This window comes from Cinclus cinclus, chromosome 6 (genome assembly GCF_963662255.1).
Source record: "Cinclus cinclus chromosome 6, bCinCin1.1, whole genome shotgun sequence".
Classification (NCBI taxonomy): domain Eukaryota; kingdom Metazoa; phylum Chordata; class Aves; order Passeriformes; family Cinclidae; genus Cinclus; species Cinclus cinclus.
This window is the reverse complement of record NC_085051.1, coordinates 8414185-8431111: the sequence shown is the minus strand read 5'-3', so window position 1 is coordinate 8431111 and position 16927 is coordinate 8414185. Positions and strand designations below refer to the sequence as shown.

At 41.0% G+C, this 16927-nt stretch overlaps 1 protein-coding gene across 2 annotated transcripts in view; it reads left to right on the top strand.

Moving 5' to 3' along the window:
- The window catches only part of SHANK2 (SH3 and multiple ankyrin repeat domains 2), a 241380-nt gene that overhangs the window by 50333 nt on the left and 174120 nt on the right, over positions 1-16927 (top strand). Inside the window, exon 1 of one of the 2 annotated variants that reach the window (XM_062494313.1) lies at positions 15783-16175. The exons of the other annotated variant lie outside the window; for it this stretch is intronic. Within the exon in view, the coding sequence (XP_062350297.1) occupies positions 16139-16175 (37 nt within the window). The 5' untranslated portion in view covers positions 15783-16138. Of the gene's footprint in view, positions 1-15782; positions 16176-16927 lie in introns of those variants that run through there. 2 annotated transcript variants of the gene reach the window in all.

The window sequence follows — 16927 nt, the reverse complement described above, 5'->3', positions numbered from 1 at the left end:
TAAATGCATGTTGGAGCATCAAAAGCCCCACTCAGAGTTCTCTTAAAAACCAAGTAAACTTTTAAAATGAACAGGGTTGGATTAGCCAGTATGTTTTCCATCATGAGTGTAAGACATGATTCAGATTCCTTGTTTTCCTTGATGGCTGTACAGTACATTTTAGAGGAATAAATCATATGGGATAACTGTTGTATATTATAGTTTAATTTGCTTCTCTATTGTTTGGAGATCAGCCACTTAAACTGGGGAGAGACATTCAGTTAGAAAGAAATGAATTATTATCTCATGTCACTGTTATGCCTGAAAGAAAGAAATAATTTCACAGCGCGTAGTTCCACGTTGCTATAGGAAATTGTCATGATGTAGATTCCTTTGGATTGGCATTCATGAAGAGTGAAACTCCAGTATTGATAGGGCTGACAGCTTTTAATTTGCCTCTGCAGCCTTGAACCACTCAGAGCTGTTTAGATATTTCAAATAGCACCTTTCTTGATTTTGGAGAAGATGAGGACAGTCTGGAGAAGAGTTTGGTGAAGCCAGCATTTTAATGAAAATATTTTAGTTTGTCGATCTTCTGAATTCCTTGTAATTCCTCTGAATTCCTGTGCAGTGTCCTCTGCTCTTTGCCCAAGGTGGGAAGCTGTTCTCCATCCTGGAGACCTGGTGGTCAATCCCCAGTCTCCTGCTGTTGTGTGCTCATAGCTCCCATTAGAACTTCCTTCTCCAGTCTTCCCCGATGTCTTTTCAATACATTTAACGTTATTTCAGCCGAAGTGGTGCTGTGCTGTAACAGGGATGTTTGAAGCCTTGCCTCTGAGCCCCAGCTAAGATGAAGGAAGTTTTCAATGCGGTTTGATTAGGTTTTATGTTTCTTGGTTTAAAGTTATAATGCAGTGGCCTTGGAGATTTTTTTTAAATTTTTATTCAAACTGTGGCATAACGAGGAATTACAGGTTGTCAGAATCAAATTGTGCCGCTTTTCCTACCATGGTTACAGGCTTTGTAAAGGAATGTATAGGTGTACCTGCTCTGGTTTTATTAGAAGCTGGAAATTATATTGAGGACTGCTTAACTCTGCTTAGTTTTATGACATTTTTTCTGTTTTTGTCAGGACCTGCCATGGCAATTACTTAACAAGGAATTAAAATCTCAGGGGTTCCTAATTCTTCTCTATCTTTAACTGATAAATTGTTCATAAACACACAGTATGTGGTGTCACCTTTCAGCTCTTAAAAAAGACATTGAGACCTGATCAAATTCTTAAAAGAATGAGTATGCAGAGGAATTAATACAAAATATTGAAAATGAAAAATGCAAAACAGGTTAGAAAACCAATCTGCAAAACTGCTTGTTCTGCTTCCCCTAATTTTTATTTGTTTGCCAGCTTTGAGCTGATCTAGGCTTGACTTAGCTGTGGTTTAGCATCTCCCTGAGCCCAGCAAGCTCTTAGATCAGCCCTCCCTGTGTCAGGACACACAGTGACTGAACTGTTCCCCTGTCCCAGGCATCTCTGACTGATGGAATGTGAGACCCTCCCGGGGGGGCTCTGGTTTAGTTAGTGCAGCTTGGAGTCAGCCCCCAAAGCAGGGCACAGCCACTTGCCTGAAGTGAATTTTGTCCCCTTCTTTTCCATGCCCATGTGCCAGGAATTGTAAGAAATGGAAGGAGAGGGATGAGCCTGGCAGAAGCCAATGGAGGCACAGTTTCATAACGAAGCATTTGGACCCCACTGAGGCTGGGTAGTCACAAATCCCGCTCAGTTATTGAAATCAAGTGACAACTTTCCAGCAACGGCTTCCAAGCTGTGAAGAGCCTCCTGCATTTTCAGGAGCTTCTCCCTGGGAGTGAGGGAGGTTACACCAGGACACATCTTTTGATATCCTGTGACATTATGCAATGCACCCATCACGTTGCATCATCACTAAAATGCTGTTCAGATCATGTCTTTGCCTTGCATTAAAACTTAATGACAAAAAATTTGAAATTGTACCATGAGAACAAACTGATTCCTACCAGCCTTCCTTCTCTACTGGTTTGAAAAGCTTGGCTAAATAGAGATGGAAACATTTCATCTTGGCTTTTTATTACCTTTTTAACCTCAGTGTTTATTTTTCAGAATTTAGGTGGAGAAATATGATTTCCTAAAGAGCTGGAGTAGTACAACAGCCAGTTGAATCTTATTTTTCTTTTTTACTCTCTTCCTACAGAGTTTTGTGTGGGTGTTTGCATCCTGTTTAGCCTTCCATCTCTCATTTCAATTTTCCCCTGGGAGACTTTTTTGCACGTTCCAGTGCCCCTCATTGTTTAAACTTTAAATCAGTAACATTTTGATGCCATGGAAAGATGTAATAGGATTACCAAATTAAAAATAAATAAATAAAAATGAAGTATTTTTTCATGGTAATCCTTTTATGTTTGAATGGAGACAATGTTCAGGACAGCTCCCAAGTTCCCAGGTGATCACAGGGTGGTACAAATTCTGCTTTTGTGGGGTGTTTTTGCCACTGCTGTGGTGGCTTTTATTCCACTCTTTGTTTCTCTCTCTCCATGCTTGCTTCTGTGTAATGCCTGTGGGGAATTTCAGCAGTGACTTGCACAGTGAAACAGCATCAGTGAATAATTTAAAATAGGTATAGTCACTTTAGTGTGATTTAATAATTAAAAAACCCTTTTAAAGACAAAGCTCCACAGAGAGCTGAGGTAAAGAACTGAGAGCCTTTATTGGAGAACTGGTGGCTGTGGCCAGGAGCCCTGAAGTTTATGGATTACCATGAAGTTGTCACCTCTCACAGCTACAGGAAGATCCTCTCAAGCAGCTTGAAAGTCTCTGGTGGCTTACTTACTTTCTTATCACTCAGTAAATTCAGACATGAATTATCATTGCATCTTCAGACTATTAAAACAATATCTTTCTTCTTTCCATTGCTCCCTTCCAGGTAATTGTTTAATGATGTAAATTAATAACTTGAATCTGTAATTTTAAATAAGGAAGTGTTATTCAAACCCCAAGCTTTCTATATAAAATGTGGAATTTTCACTCTTGCTGTGGACATGCACACATATATAGAGTTAGAAAAGCCTCTGGCTAGCATTTTATTTTCCACATCCAAAGGTATAAATCCTTGAGAAGACCAGTGTAAATTGGGATGTTAGCTTTGGATTACAAACAGCTTCAATTAGGGAACCACGCAGAGAAAGGTATTGCCTGAGGAGGTGAAAATATTTTATTTCCCTGAGAAAACAAAGTGGTTGCTATGGGACAGAAAATGATCTAATGATGGCTTTCACAGAGACATGCAACTGGACAGAATTAGAATATTCAAACCACAGTGGGCAAATATGTTGGCTTTTCCAGGATGTATTTGTGGAAGGTTTTTCTTAGTGTAGATCTGGATATTTTCAAGAAAAATGAAGTGGGTATTTTTCCATAGGGTACAATGTAATTAATTACTTCTCCCTTTTCCTTTTTCCTTTTTCCTTTTTCCTTTTCCTACTACATTATTCTGCAAATGAAACATATTTATTTATCCAAACTGCTTTTAAATACATATGGAAAGAATCCCAGTCCTTTTGAGTGCTGATTGATGATGTTTTGAGGGGTCACCAAGTACAAATAATGTAGGGGATTTTGTGTGTGCAGTAATATAATGATAAATCTAAGCAGTGAATAAAACTAATGAATTTAACTACATTTAAGCATCGTATGATTAGGGGCATAGAAATGCCAGATCTGTAAAGGTAGTTGGTGCCTAATGCTGTAAAAAGTAAATTTTAGAATGTTCGGGGTTTTTAAAATTGGTTTTAGGCCTATGAAGTTTATCTTTCAGAATGCAATTAAATGGACTTAGAAAACTCCTTCAGCAGTGAATCCAGAAATCACACATGAGCCATGTTCCCTTTTGCTCCTTGGTCTGGGAATACACACAACACTGCTTGCTGGATTTTGCTCTAGCACTAAAGTGCTTTTGTTACTTACATGAATTACTTAGCACTTGTACTCTTCTAAATATTTGAATGTCCTTCCCATCTTATTAAGGGCACTAATTTTTAATGCCTGTAGATTAGTAATGACTAAGTGCCTTCCTAAAAATGTTGCTCTGTTCTTGGAGGAAACAATACCTAAATTTGTTTTATAATACTTGTTCTCATTCCTTTCATCACTTTATTACCTATACTAGCTTGAGGACCTTAGAGGTCTTTATTATCCAAAGAAATTTCTGCTGTGGTCATGCTTGAAAGTCCCACTAGCTGTGTGTGCCTTGCATGCAAAAATTGCTGCTTTAGATCATCCTGCTTTTAGCATGAATAGCTGAGGATGTCATCTTGCAGTATGATCAGCCTGCTGGGATCCTCCCTATTTCCCTGGGAGTCTGAGCATATAGTGTCAAGCTAGGTAAGTCTTCTAACTAGCTTCTTAACTAGCCCTTGTGCTAGTTAAGAGCTTCTCCTCAACGTGCTATGTTTTGAAAAGCTCCTGAAGCCCACAGACCTGGGACAGGGACCATTTGCTGTTGGGGACAATGGTGATTTCTGTCCCTGATGTGTACCTGTGCCTGTTTGCTCAGAAATACCCATCTGTGATTATCACTATCAGTATTAAATTGCTGCCTTGTTATGATTTCCTATCTCCTTTTCCATTTATTTTTGTGTTGCTTAAAACTGTTCCTAAATTTTGTCTCATAATAAGCCTTAGATTCCTGTATAACTACTTCAGCCCTCCCTCACAATGTCCTTCCTTCATTTCTGGAGCAATGGTTCATTTTCTACCAGCCAATTTCCTGAACTTTCTGCCCTTACACTACCTTTGCATGCAGTTAAATGCTTATGGGGTATTTTCATCACTGCTAACACAGTCCCTAGACCTTGGGGCTTCTTTTCTCCTCTGCTTTTCTCCTTTATGTGTTTGTATGTCCTTTTTTGCAGAGCTCTCTGTTAGTGAAGATGTGTTTCTCACCTGGCACTAGTAGTGCTGTGCTGGGAGGTTCGTTCTGTCCCTGGCTTTAGGTGCTCTGGGTACATACTGAAAATGCAGATTACTGAGAGATGTCAAGGTGTAAAAGCCAAGAAAATGATTGTAGTTAGGAGACAGCTGCTTCCCCCTCTCTTTTTTCCTATAATGGACAGTGGTAGAAGAGATAAGAAAGATCAGTTGGAATTACAAAGGTTTTCTCAGCTGTAATAGTGCATAGCAACAAAATCCCTGACAGTTCACCCTTTGGGGAGCACAGATGAATGTTAAAATTGGTCAGGGAAGCTCAGTTAGTGAGATTTGAAACCCAAATCTGCACTGAGGCAGAGTAAGGTGTTGGTAAAAGGAGAGACTCTGTGATTTGTTTCTGATATTATTTACCACTCAGCAATACCTATTTGCAGATTCCTGGCAGTTAATGATCAGAAAATCTCCTGTAGTCTCTTCTAGCTGTCCTACAAAGGTCCATTTCTCTGGTTCTGGAGCAGTCCTGGCTTGCATCATTCATATGCTTCTTTATTTCCTGACTGAAATTCCAGTCCCTTTAGAGTTAAGAAAAAAAGAAAAAAAATCACCTTTTCTGGCCCTAGGATTTAAACAGCTGTGTCCTTCCCCTTTATTCATTACTTAACAACCCATAGAATAAGAGGTGCCTCTATCCCAGTGTTAGAATGCTGTGACTCTCTTACTGGATTCTCAGAGCCTTTCCTTTTCATAGTCTCTCCTACATAAATGCAAATCACTGCTTACTCCTGCATCTTCACTATTCCTGCATTGCTTTTGGCTGCTGAATGGTTTGATTAATCCTTAAACTGGTGCCTGGTGTTCAGACCCTGAGTCAGATTTCAGGGCTTGCACATCCCTGCCTCGTGCAGCACGGTGACGATGCCTCCTGCCTCGTGTGCTCCTGACCTGCACTTCCCTGAGTCATGGAGCACTGGCACCCCAGAGCATCTGACAGCAGTAATCCATCTTCATTTGCCCCACTGGAAACTCCTCCAGGTTGTATCTCCCAGATTTGCTGGGAACCACTGGAGTTTTGGTATATTTTCTTCCTGTCTTTCAGTCCTTCCACCGCCGCTTACACCTTATTTCTTGATCTCAGATGTGTCCTGTGAGCCCCGTTTATTTCTTCTTCTTTTCTGCTAATAATTCCTTTGATGTTCCTTCCCAACATATAGTGAACCATGGTCCTAGCCAGGGGGACTTAGGGTGAGTCATCTCTAAATTTCTTGCCAATTCTTGGCCAGGAAATATATATTGAAACTCTATGGAAAATTTACTTGAGGGGATTCTATAGAAGTTTTCCTTAGCTTTTAAATTTCCATATATTCTCTTTTACCACCCTCCCCCAGTCATCACCCAGCTGAGGGAATGACTTTAGGCTTCTCCTGACCCCACTGGGAATTTGACACAGGGGATGAGAATAATCTCTGTGTTTCTGTCCTCTGCTGAAACAGAGGTGTCCTGGGGACTGTGCTCACCTCTGTGTTGTTTATAGCAGTGGTTCCTCAGAAGCCAGAGCTACTGGGAATGCCTGCAGGATTGTTCCCAGTGAAACTCTGTGTTGTCCACTGGTGGAGCTGAGGGCTGGATATTTCCTTTGGTTTAGGTATCTAGCAAACAAAAAAGGATTGCAAGTGTTTTGAATTCACTTCTCAGCTGAAGCTTCCTAATGTAATATCTGAAATGCATATTTGGTGTCACCCTGTTTTATGTTTTCTGTCCTACCCACTTTTTTCCTCTGGATACACAGTGTATTCCTCATGCACTTATTTTTGTTTATAAAGGTGTGTGGTTTATTCCTGAAATGTTTCATGCCTGAATTGTGCCCTTGTATCTGTGAGTGCAGTCATCATCTTAATTTAGATGTGCATCTGTAGATCCTAGGTGGCTGATGCCAAATGATCCTTCCTTCAGTGAAAGTGCTGCTGGACACATGGAATAATCACACACATGTCACCAGTGTACAGGTGACGCCTAAGTGAGAACGATTTGTCTCCTTAACACACATTCTGCAGCTACTCAGAAACATCAAGAATCTGCATCTGAGATGCTGTGACTTAGTGGAAAGCAACATAATGCAGTTCCCATATTCATACAGTTCCTCTCCTTTCTCTCATCCCATTCTTTTTTAGGGATGTGCATTAGCACTATTTGCATCACTTCTTGTCCGGAAGAAAACAGAGTTATTTTGAAACTTGAACACGGAAGTCAAATTTCATTGTAGTAGTCATGATGTCCGGGGGTGGGACTGCCAAATAATATCCAGAACTCTTTTCACAGTAATGTCTTGGATGTCAGCCATGCATTTTCCACTGAATTAATGAACATCAGATCTATGCCAGGAGCGTAAGAATAGATGGCACTGCTTCTGAAATAGTTTGTACATAAAATTACTTTTCTGTGATAGGTTTAAAGCCTGCACCTTCTTTATTCTTTCAATTGATCTTATTTACCTGTTCTGACTTACTAACCTATTTAACGACAGTCCTTCTTTTGTATTCTTGTTACATAAAATCTAAACCCAGCTGTCAGCACAAAACTTCTTCTGCTGGAAGCATCAAGAAACAGGATGGGAAAAGAAGTCTTTCCTCAACATTTTCAAGTATTGTAAAACACACGTGATGATGTCTTGAAGCAGAAGTAGGGATAGTATTGTGACATCACTTAAATCATTAATCCACCTCAAAACCCCTTCAGTGAGCAAGCTTTCCTTTCTCAATGGGATTCAGCACTGAGAACATTATAAATGCTGCAAACACCTACATATTTGTACAGAGATAACCCCCTGCTTCAGCGGATACAGGCTTTTTTTATCCTTTCTTAGTTATACCAGCATGATTCATTAGCAGTTATTTTTGATATGAAGAAATGTAGGCTACTAATACAATTTAAAATACTGTTATTTTAATGAATAAGTCAGCAATGTTTTAGTTTCTATTTAGCACCAAATGTCTAAATGGAGCTAAGGATAGCGAGACAATTATCAGCTTAAATTATTGGGTTTTGTCTTTTAAAGATCCTGCTTAATAACATGACTTTGGATAGAGCTTGTAATCCCCTATTTAGGAGAGAATGGGGGTGAATGGTTGTGTATCTCCCATCTTTAGCAGAAAAGACAACTGGAAATTTGCAGTGGGAGACTCTGTGCTCAAGTAACCCAAATGTGCCTTTTTCTCAGAAGTGTCAGTGTGAATTATTTGGTTCTTAGGTCCATTTTGGAATTGAGATGATGAGAATAAGAGCAGAGGAAGAATTCTTGAAAATCACTTAGGTAAGATGGGAATAACTCTGCTGAGGATAATGTGGGGTGCCATAATGATGGGTCTCACTGGCTCCTCGTTTGAGAAGCAAAATCTACAATCACAGAAATGCTTTTTGCTTTCTTCACTCACAACCTCACCAGGATTCTTTCTCTAAATTCTCTTCTCACTCCTTGCAGATTCCTGGGCTTCAGGGAGGCTGCAGAGTCAATAATTCAGTTCTCTTGGTGCTTAGTTTCTGGCTTACCAATGCTTCTGCCAGGATAAAAATGGGCTCTGCTGTAAAATGAGAAGGAAAGTGGCAATGCAGGTTTTTATCATTATCAAATACATCATAAAGTGTAAGAATCCAGCCAACAGAGGGAAAAATCTCTCAGTGTTTCAGTTCCTTTGCTGACAGCTCAAGCCCAGCTCTGTCTCCTCAGTAAAATGCTATATTCTTTACTCCAAAAGGATTCCCCTCAAAGTGCAATAGGCTGGTAAAAATTTACAGTAATGTATTTACTGCTTGATTGTTCCCTCCTCTCTTCACAATTAAACTTTGGGATATTTCCACTAGTGTTATGCATTTAAATATTGCTACCTTCTATGAATCTTACTCTTCTAAATGCTTTCTTCTTGTGTCCAGCTTCTCTTCTATCCCCATCCATTTGTCTTGGTTGCCAGTTTTATGTAACTTTGCCATGACGTGGTGTCTTCTAGAAATTCTCTCTCCTGGCCTACTCTTAGGTGCCATTTATTTCCTGTTGGATCTGGGTGGCAGGAAGATTATCCTTAGGGAATTGGTGAGGTAAGCAGTGAAAGGCAACTGTAGCAATGAGAAGAAGGGAAAATGAGATTGAAAAATGGCAGTGAAGGACACCAGGATTTAAGAGTTGGAGAAGAAGGAGGAGCTGGAGCTAAAAGAAATATTATAAATTTCTTTCTTTGCTGTTTTCTTACCCTACCTGCCTTGGCTACTTCACACTCTTGCATGGACTTTAACACCTGCCCAGTTATGTATTTTGAAACTTCTACAAAAGTCCATTATTTTCTTTTCCATTGAGAGCAATATACACTTTTCAGTTATGAAAATTGTGTTATTCTAAATAAAACTGACATGATCCACCAACACTTTTGGAAGCACAGATGCTTTGTCCCACTATTTACTAAAGAGGTTCACACTTAGACTAAAGCAGTGAAATCAAATCACTGAATAAACCCTGGAACAACATAATGATTTAAGGAATTCATGGAGAGCTTCTGGTAGGAAAGAAAGTTACACCAAGGCAAAATCAGATTGTTTTCTGTACAACACCAGGACACGGATGGCATGCAACCCAATATTGGTGCAGTTGTTTTGCTAAGCATCTCGTGTGCTTTCATTTGTCCTTGTTCTCCTCTGCAACCACAGATTCAAATGTTGCATGAGAGGCCCATCAGTGTCAGACTTAGCAGAAGAGTCTTTGTTACAGGAGCCACCAGACATGAAATTCTCTCTCTGAATTCTCTCTCTCACGGCTTTGTTATTATTTTTTTTTTCCCAGCACAAACTATGTGGGTTGGGATATGCACAGGCCTCTGATGTTAAGCAATACTTTTTCCCAACTCAATGCATACATAATGCCAGGAATGAGATTAATTTGTTGTGTACTTCGGTCCTTCTGAGTGGTCTGCATCAGGACAAGATTTCCCAGCGTGTTGTTAGTGGGGAAAATTGCACCATTCTTTCACCAGCTTTTTTAGAGAGCAGAAGAATTTGTAGTGGGATATAATTATATTTGATTCCTATTTTCTCTCTTTTTGTTGGAAGTAAAAGAATGCAGCTTCAGGGGTTCACACCTGACTGCTTTCAGTTCAAGTTGATAGTCTGAGCTAAATGGATACTTCTGTCCAAATACTGTATGAGTTGTTAATCTCTTGCTTCAATGACACTGTTAAGGAGCTGGTTACTCAAGAGTTTGCTGCTGTGTAAAGAGGAGTTGTACTTTCTGATGAAAACACATCTTGAAATAAGCCCAGTTCATATTTAAAGAAATCAATTACGATGAGTAGTTTTATGTTTTGTTGACTGCAAATCACCCATTACCTTTTTCTGAAAGAGTTCATAGGAACTATTTACTTTTTAAAATATTCTGTTTTCCCTTGTCTTCATGGCCAGCAGAGAAAGTCTGTTATTAGGATGCACAGATGGATGGAGAACAGGCACAAATATTTATTGTAGTTATTTGTATTATTCAGAGTAAGAGTGCATGTTACTTTCAACCCAAACACGAATAATAGAAATGAGGGACTGTGAGTGCTCAGGGAGTATAAAATCTTGAAAAAGCCTTGTCAGAGCTGGCCTTCCCATTCCAGGGAGAATGTTCTCCTGAACCAGTACTACAGAAAATACACAGCTTTATTTGGATAAGTTGCTTCTCTTATAGCAATGTACCTGTTAGAATGAAAGCCAGCCAGCCATATTTTATTCAGATTGGCTGCTTGCTTCCACATTGCTGATAAATTTCAATCATGTTTTTAAATTCCACTTCAGCTATTGGAGCTTTTTCTCTTTGCTTTTGCTTTTGCTTTTCCCTCTCTCTTCAAGCTGCTACTTGCAAGATGCATTATTGGCCATTGTTTCCTCCCAGGTTCCAACCCTTCACAGAGAATTGGAGGAATTCATTTCCCCACCTTTTAACCTTCTATTGTTCACTTCTCTCTGCAGCCCTGACCCAGATTCCTCACAAAAAGCCACCTCTCATCCTTGGGGACAGAGGTTTTATTTCTGTTCTCAGGTAAATTCTGATCTATCTATCTGTATTGCTGCAGGCAGAGCTTCAGATATTTGCAGATATTGCCACATTGAGCCTGGTAATTTTTCTTTTTGAATCTTATTCAGGCTCTTCTGGATCATAGTTTCTCCACTTAGTACCTTCCAACCTCTCAGAGAGATGTCAGACATTTGCTCTGACAAGTTTTGAAGGAATACTTAACAATTTTAAAATGTAATCTTTTAGATGCAATCAGAAGATCCTCTGTCTCTCCTTGATGTTGAGCATCTGAAAGTAAAGCCCTGGGGTGAACTGGTCTCCCTTCTCAGGCACATGCAGCTCTTTGAATGCTTTCCTTGCATTGCTGCTGTAATCTTAGTGAGGGCTAATTTATAATCATGTGAATATGGTAGAAAAAAAAAAAAGGATTGGAGGATTGATTTTGACTTTCCATGATTTTGATTTAATATACACCTCCTATGCTTTGTTATTTAAATGAATGAAGTGCTTTCTGCAGAACTCTGTGGCCAGATCTCTCCACCAGGCAAGAAATTTCTTCTGATTAAGCCATCCCCAGAACTATGGCTGAGCCCAGAGCCTTTTCAAGTCCTTGTTGTTGGTTTTCCAGGAAGTTCTGGGAAGGTTCTGGGTGCCTTGGCCCTTGTCACAGCGAGCACAGCCTGGGAACGGCGGTGCTGGGTGAGGGAAGGGGTGTCTGGCACATGGCTGTGCAACTCCCACTGCTATTTTTTACTTTCTTTTCTAATTGATAACTCCTGCCATCTGTTCCCAAGCCATCTCTCTGCTGTCCTTTCCCCCACACAGTCTCCTGCCCCTGTTCTACCCTTGAACTCAGCTGAGTGCCCCAAGGCTACTGCCAAGAGCAGGTTGATACCAGGGGTAGCTGGATGCTAAGATGCTGCTGACACAGATAAAACATCAGGTCAGCTCAGGCAGGGCTCTCCCAGCAGCATTTCAGTGGGCTCAGATGCTTCTCTCTCTGTGCTGCTTTAGCTGCAGTTCCTTGAGCAAACTCCACAGTTTTTTTTTTTTTTTTAATTCAGAAAAATAATAATAAAAAAAAGAATCCCAAACCCTTCACTTCATAAAATCAGTTCAGTTGTTGCTCTGAGGTGGAGTCCTGAATCTGTTACCCCTGCCTGGGTTCATGACCACCTTGTGGCTGTCTGGAATAAGTCTGTAATCTAGAAGTACTGTAGCAGCCTAGGTTTGTGGTTGTTTTTTTTTTTTTTTTTTCTTCCCTTAAGAGCCTCTATGTTCTTTCCAGTCTATATTTGAATCTCTCTTTTCTTGTCTAACTCTCCATTTGGTGGCTTAGCATACGGGAAGCCTGTTTTATAGTGCAGAGGAATGCATTTTTACATGCTAAGGACTGAATTTTTAACAAGAACCAGCTAAAGGAATTTTTCTGACAGGAGCTCCAAAATGGATAAAATCAAGAAAGAATAAATCATGGCAATCGTAGCTGTGGTTGACCATCATCTAAGAAGCCTTGGACTTTGAAGATGTGTTGGAGAGATGATTAAATAAGAACATTGGGCTCTAAGTGCCTAAAAATAGATCCTCAAGAGTGTGTAAGTCACTGATTTTCCATAGATTTCTAATGGGAGTTATGGATTTAAACACTCATGAAAATTGGTGTTACAAATGCACAAGAAATGCTCATCAAAATTAACCTGAGAATTCATGTTTTGGTTTCTGTTTAAGGTGGCCTTTTTCTCTCAGAGACATCCCCATGTAGAGCTCCCACACATTTTCCTGAGCACCTACCAAAGGAGCAGGGAAATTAGGTTTTACCTCACCTCTGTTTGGAAGGTTCCTCATGATTTTTTGATAAAGGATGCTAATGGCTTTCGGGTTATATTATCCTTGGGTATAGGCACAGTCAAATTATTGAGTTTTTGTCCTGAGGTGATAATACCAAGGCTACAGTTGTGAGGCAGAAAATCTTTCAGGAAGGAGTGGAAGCTGCTGGAATATTTTCTTTTTTAATTTCTGAGCACCGGGGAATTTGGGACTTCTGTTAAAATAAACAAATTCTAATAAGCTATTAGTGAAAATGAGAGAAGCTCAAAAACTGCAGCTGCAAGTGTTCACTGACTTCCTTGATTGTCACATTTTCCCATTGTACAGTAGTGGTTATTGCAGGAGGCTCTGCCATGTGGGAAGAAATTATATATCCTGCGTTGGGGGAAAGACAGACAGTTAAATGGAATAAAATGATCACTCATCAGGTGATCTCTCTGATGGTGTAGATCTGAAAGATTTCCCACCACTTCCACAAAACTTAATAATTTCAAGTGACTTTCATATTTTGGATGTTTTTGTAACACTGATTAGAAACCTCCAGATGATGAAATGTTACAGCTCTGGCAAGAATCTAATAAAAATCCCCCCTGGGACTGATTTTGATTGACTACAGTTGCCTGTCTGTTTTTATTTCACTGTATATGAACAGACAGGAATGAGCAGGATTGAGTTAACCCTTCCCTGGCCTAATTCCTGTCCTTGGGGGCCTGGGCTGTCACTGCTTTCCACCACTGACACCCAGAGAAAGGAAAAAGCACTTTAAGGGTTCCATTAACACTCATCGTTCCTTTGTGTTTTGTAGTTCCAAATATAATCAGGGGATTGGATTAAGGTATTAGAAAATTGAACCCACACAGGGTTATAATTCAAATTAGTGGCACAGCCCTGGTGGAGCAGTTCTTGTTCTGGAAATTATATTGATTCTTCAGTGGAGCTAATTAATGTGCATATTTATAAGTTGATGAATAGAAGTTCAGAGTTATTCTTTAGGAAGCCTTGCATCTATTAGAACTTAAGAAGAAGGTTTTTTTCTGCCAAATAAAGATGTTTAATGCTGCATGTGCTGTGCCCATTTCGTCTGGTAAGAGTTCCACCTGCTAAGGACGGTTGCTTTCTAAAATAAATTGAACCAAAACATAAAATTATATTAGGTAAACAGTCTTTTCTTTGTAACTTAAACACTGGGATGTTAAGTTTAAACTGTTCAATTTATTTATGCTTACTAATTATTTTCAGTGCTACATAACTGTGAGATCACTATGCACACAGACATTAAATCCATTTAAGTAATTTATTTTCTGTCTTTCTTGAAGTAGTTTTCTCAGTAAAGTACTCCTCGATTTTCCAAATAGATGCATTAGTGATCAGTAGAGAAGTCTGAAATAGAATATTTATTACCTGTTACATAGTTTATATTATTAGAAGGCAATTTTTTAATGTAGGTTACTCTTTTGGAATCTTGGTATCTTAGATTTAAGAAGATGTGCTTAAATTTTTTGTGTTTTTTAGCACCTCCCCCTCTTTCCTATGTGCCTGTTTCAGTTATTTGCTCTTCCTCTGGAAGCGTGTTTGCACTGCCAAGCATAGTTACCCTTGGGTTTCTGTTTTATTCAGAATTAGGACTTTCTGAACTTCTTTGGCTACATCTTGTATTTCCTGGCATCTGCATCGAATTTACCAAACAAGTTTGGTCAATTTTTTTTCTTTTTTTTTTTTTTTTGGTATTCTTAACTCTGTCCAAAAAGAAATTCTCTTTTATTTCAGCATGATGGAAGGGGAGGGGAGAATAATGGTGCTTATGTCATCCCCTCTGTTTCAAACTGGAATATAGGAATGTAGGTAACAGGTTCTGAGTAGTGGCAGGTTTGCCTCCATCCTTAATGTGGTCATTGTGCGAAGCTTGGGACGATTTGTGCTTCTCCTCAGATTGGTCCTTTGGGATTAATAAATAAATAAAGAAAAGGGAATAAATAGCAAAAAGTGAAGAGCAGAAAGGGAAATCAGTGGGGAAGAAGAAATAGGTAAAAGGAAATAAATAGGGAAAAGGAAATGCATAGCAAAAAGAGAGTAAGCAGCAACAAGCAAATAAATAGCAACAAGCGATTAAACAGCGGGATGCTGTGCTCCCCGAGAGGCAGCTGTGCAAGTTGAGAGCAAAAGGCAGGTCCCCGGCGGCTCCCAGCTCCGGCCGGGCTTTCCCGTGCCCGGCCGCAGCTGCTGCGGAGCCTCTCCAGCCTGGCAAATGGGAATTGTCGGCCCCGGTCCCGCAGCTCCCCGGTCCCCGAATCTCCCCGGTCCCGCAGCTCCCCGGTCCCCGCAGCTCCCCGGTCCCCGAATCTCCCCGGTCCCCGCAGCTCCCCGGTCCCCGCAGCTCCCCGGTCCCCGAATCTCCCCGCTCCCCGCAGCTCCCCGCTCCCCGCAGCTCCCCGGTCCCCGCAGCTCCCGGGTCCCCGAATCTCCCCGGTCCCCGAATCTCCCCGGTCCCCGAATCTCCCCGGTCCCCGAATCTCCCCGCTCCCCGCAGCTCCCCGCTCCCCGCAGCTCCCCGCTCCCCGCAGCTCCCCGGTCCCGCAGCTCCCCGCTCCCCGAATCTCCCCGCTCCCCGAATCTCCCCGCTCCCCGAATCTCCCCGCTCCCCGCAGCTCCCCGGTCCCGCAGCTCCCCGCTCCCCGAATCTCCCCGCTCCCCGCAGCTCCCCGGTCCCGCAGCTCCCCGCTCCCCGAATCTCCCCGCTCCCCGCAGCTCCCCGGTCCCGCAGCTCCCCGCTCCCCGAATCTCCCCGCTCCCCGCAGCTCCCCGGTCCCGCAGCTCCCCGCTCCCCGAATCTCCCCGCTCCCCGCAGCTCCCCGGTCCCGCAGCTCCCCGCTCCCCGCAGCTCCCCGGTCCCGCGGCGCTCCCGCAGCCGGCGGGAGCAGCGCCTGCTCTGCGGGGCTGTGGCGGCGGCAGGTTCACATGACTAAAGCTGGGAGAGAGAGATAGCAGGAGCGCTTTTTTTTCCCCTTCTTCCTTTTTTTTTTTTTTTTTTTTTTTTTTTTTTTGAGCAGCTCCAGTCTGTGCACAGTTGGCTCCCAGCTGACAGACAGAATGTGGGGTGGGCTTTGTCACCAGAACGCTGGGTACTGCATGCCCAGTTATGCTCGCAATTCCACAGTGCCCAGAAACCTGCTGCTTATGTCAGGGTGCAGCCAGCCTGAACACGTAGAAATTGGGTAGCTTGATTGTTTGGCACTTTTTTTTTTTTAAATAATATTATTATTATTTTTTTTTATCTTTTTTGCCTCTTTCTTCCCTGCAAAGGTTATATAATGAGGGGATTGCTGCTAAAGTAAAAAGGGAAAATGAAGTCTTTGTTAAATGCCTTCACAAAGAAAGAAGGTAAGCGATGAAAGCAGAACACTTTGATGTTTCAGACCGGTGTTTTCTTGTGTACATTTAATATGATGGGCTTAGTGAGTCTATAATTAATAAATTCCTGCAATTTCCTTTTCAAAATTATTTAATGTTAGACAGTCCATTTAGGCAAGTGGTTATTAAAGCTGGATATGACTTTATTCCTTTTAGGATTTTCTCTGAAGAATCAAGTAGTTGTAAAAATGTTTTTGTTCCCTAAGAAATGCATTTGGAGACAGGGAAGGATTTTCCTAGGTGAATTTTGTCAGTGAATGGTGCTGAATTACCCCTTCAGATGTATGAAGCGCCAGGAATAGAATTCCAGGAGGAAGGATTATGTAGTACTTTCAAGTATGCTTTTAGGGATGGTAAATTTAAACTTTTGGGGCATGGAATTAGTTCAGGCATTTTTATGTCATTTTATAGCAAGTGTTTTTCTCCAAACAAGTTTTGCCACAGTTATTCTTGCAGTTCTGCAATGTGGTGAAATATTAGGGAAAAGCGGAGTTTAACCGGGACTAAAGCATGGACATTTGCATTTCATAATTTTGTGTTGTAGTTCTGTTTTTTAATTGTGAAAATAATATAAATAATGCTGATAAGAAGCAGCTAAAAAAATATCCACCCACTTACAGTTTGCAGATTGCTGGGGAAATGAAACAGTTGGGTGGAATATTAATCACTTCAGGCACAGAAATGCTTATTTTTAACTCTTTCTATAAAAGATTTGTGTTAGA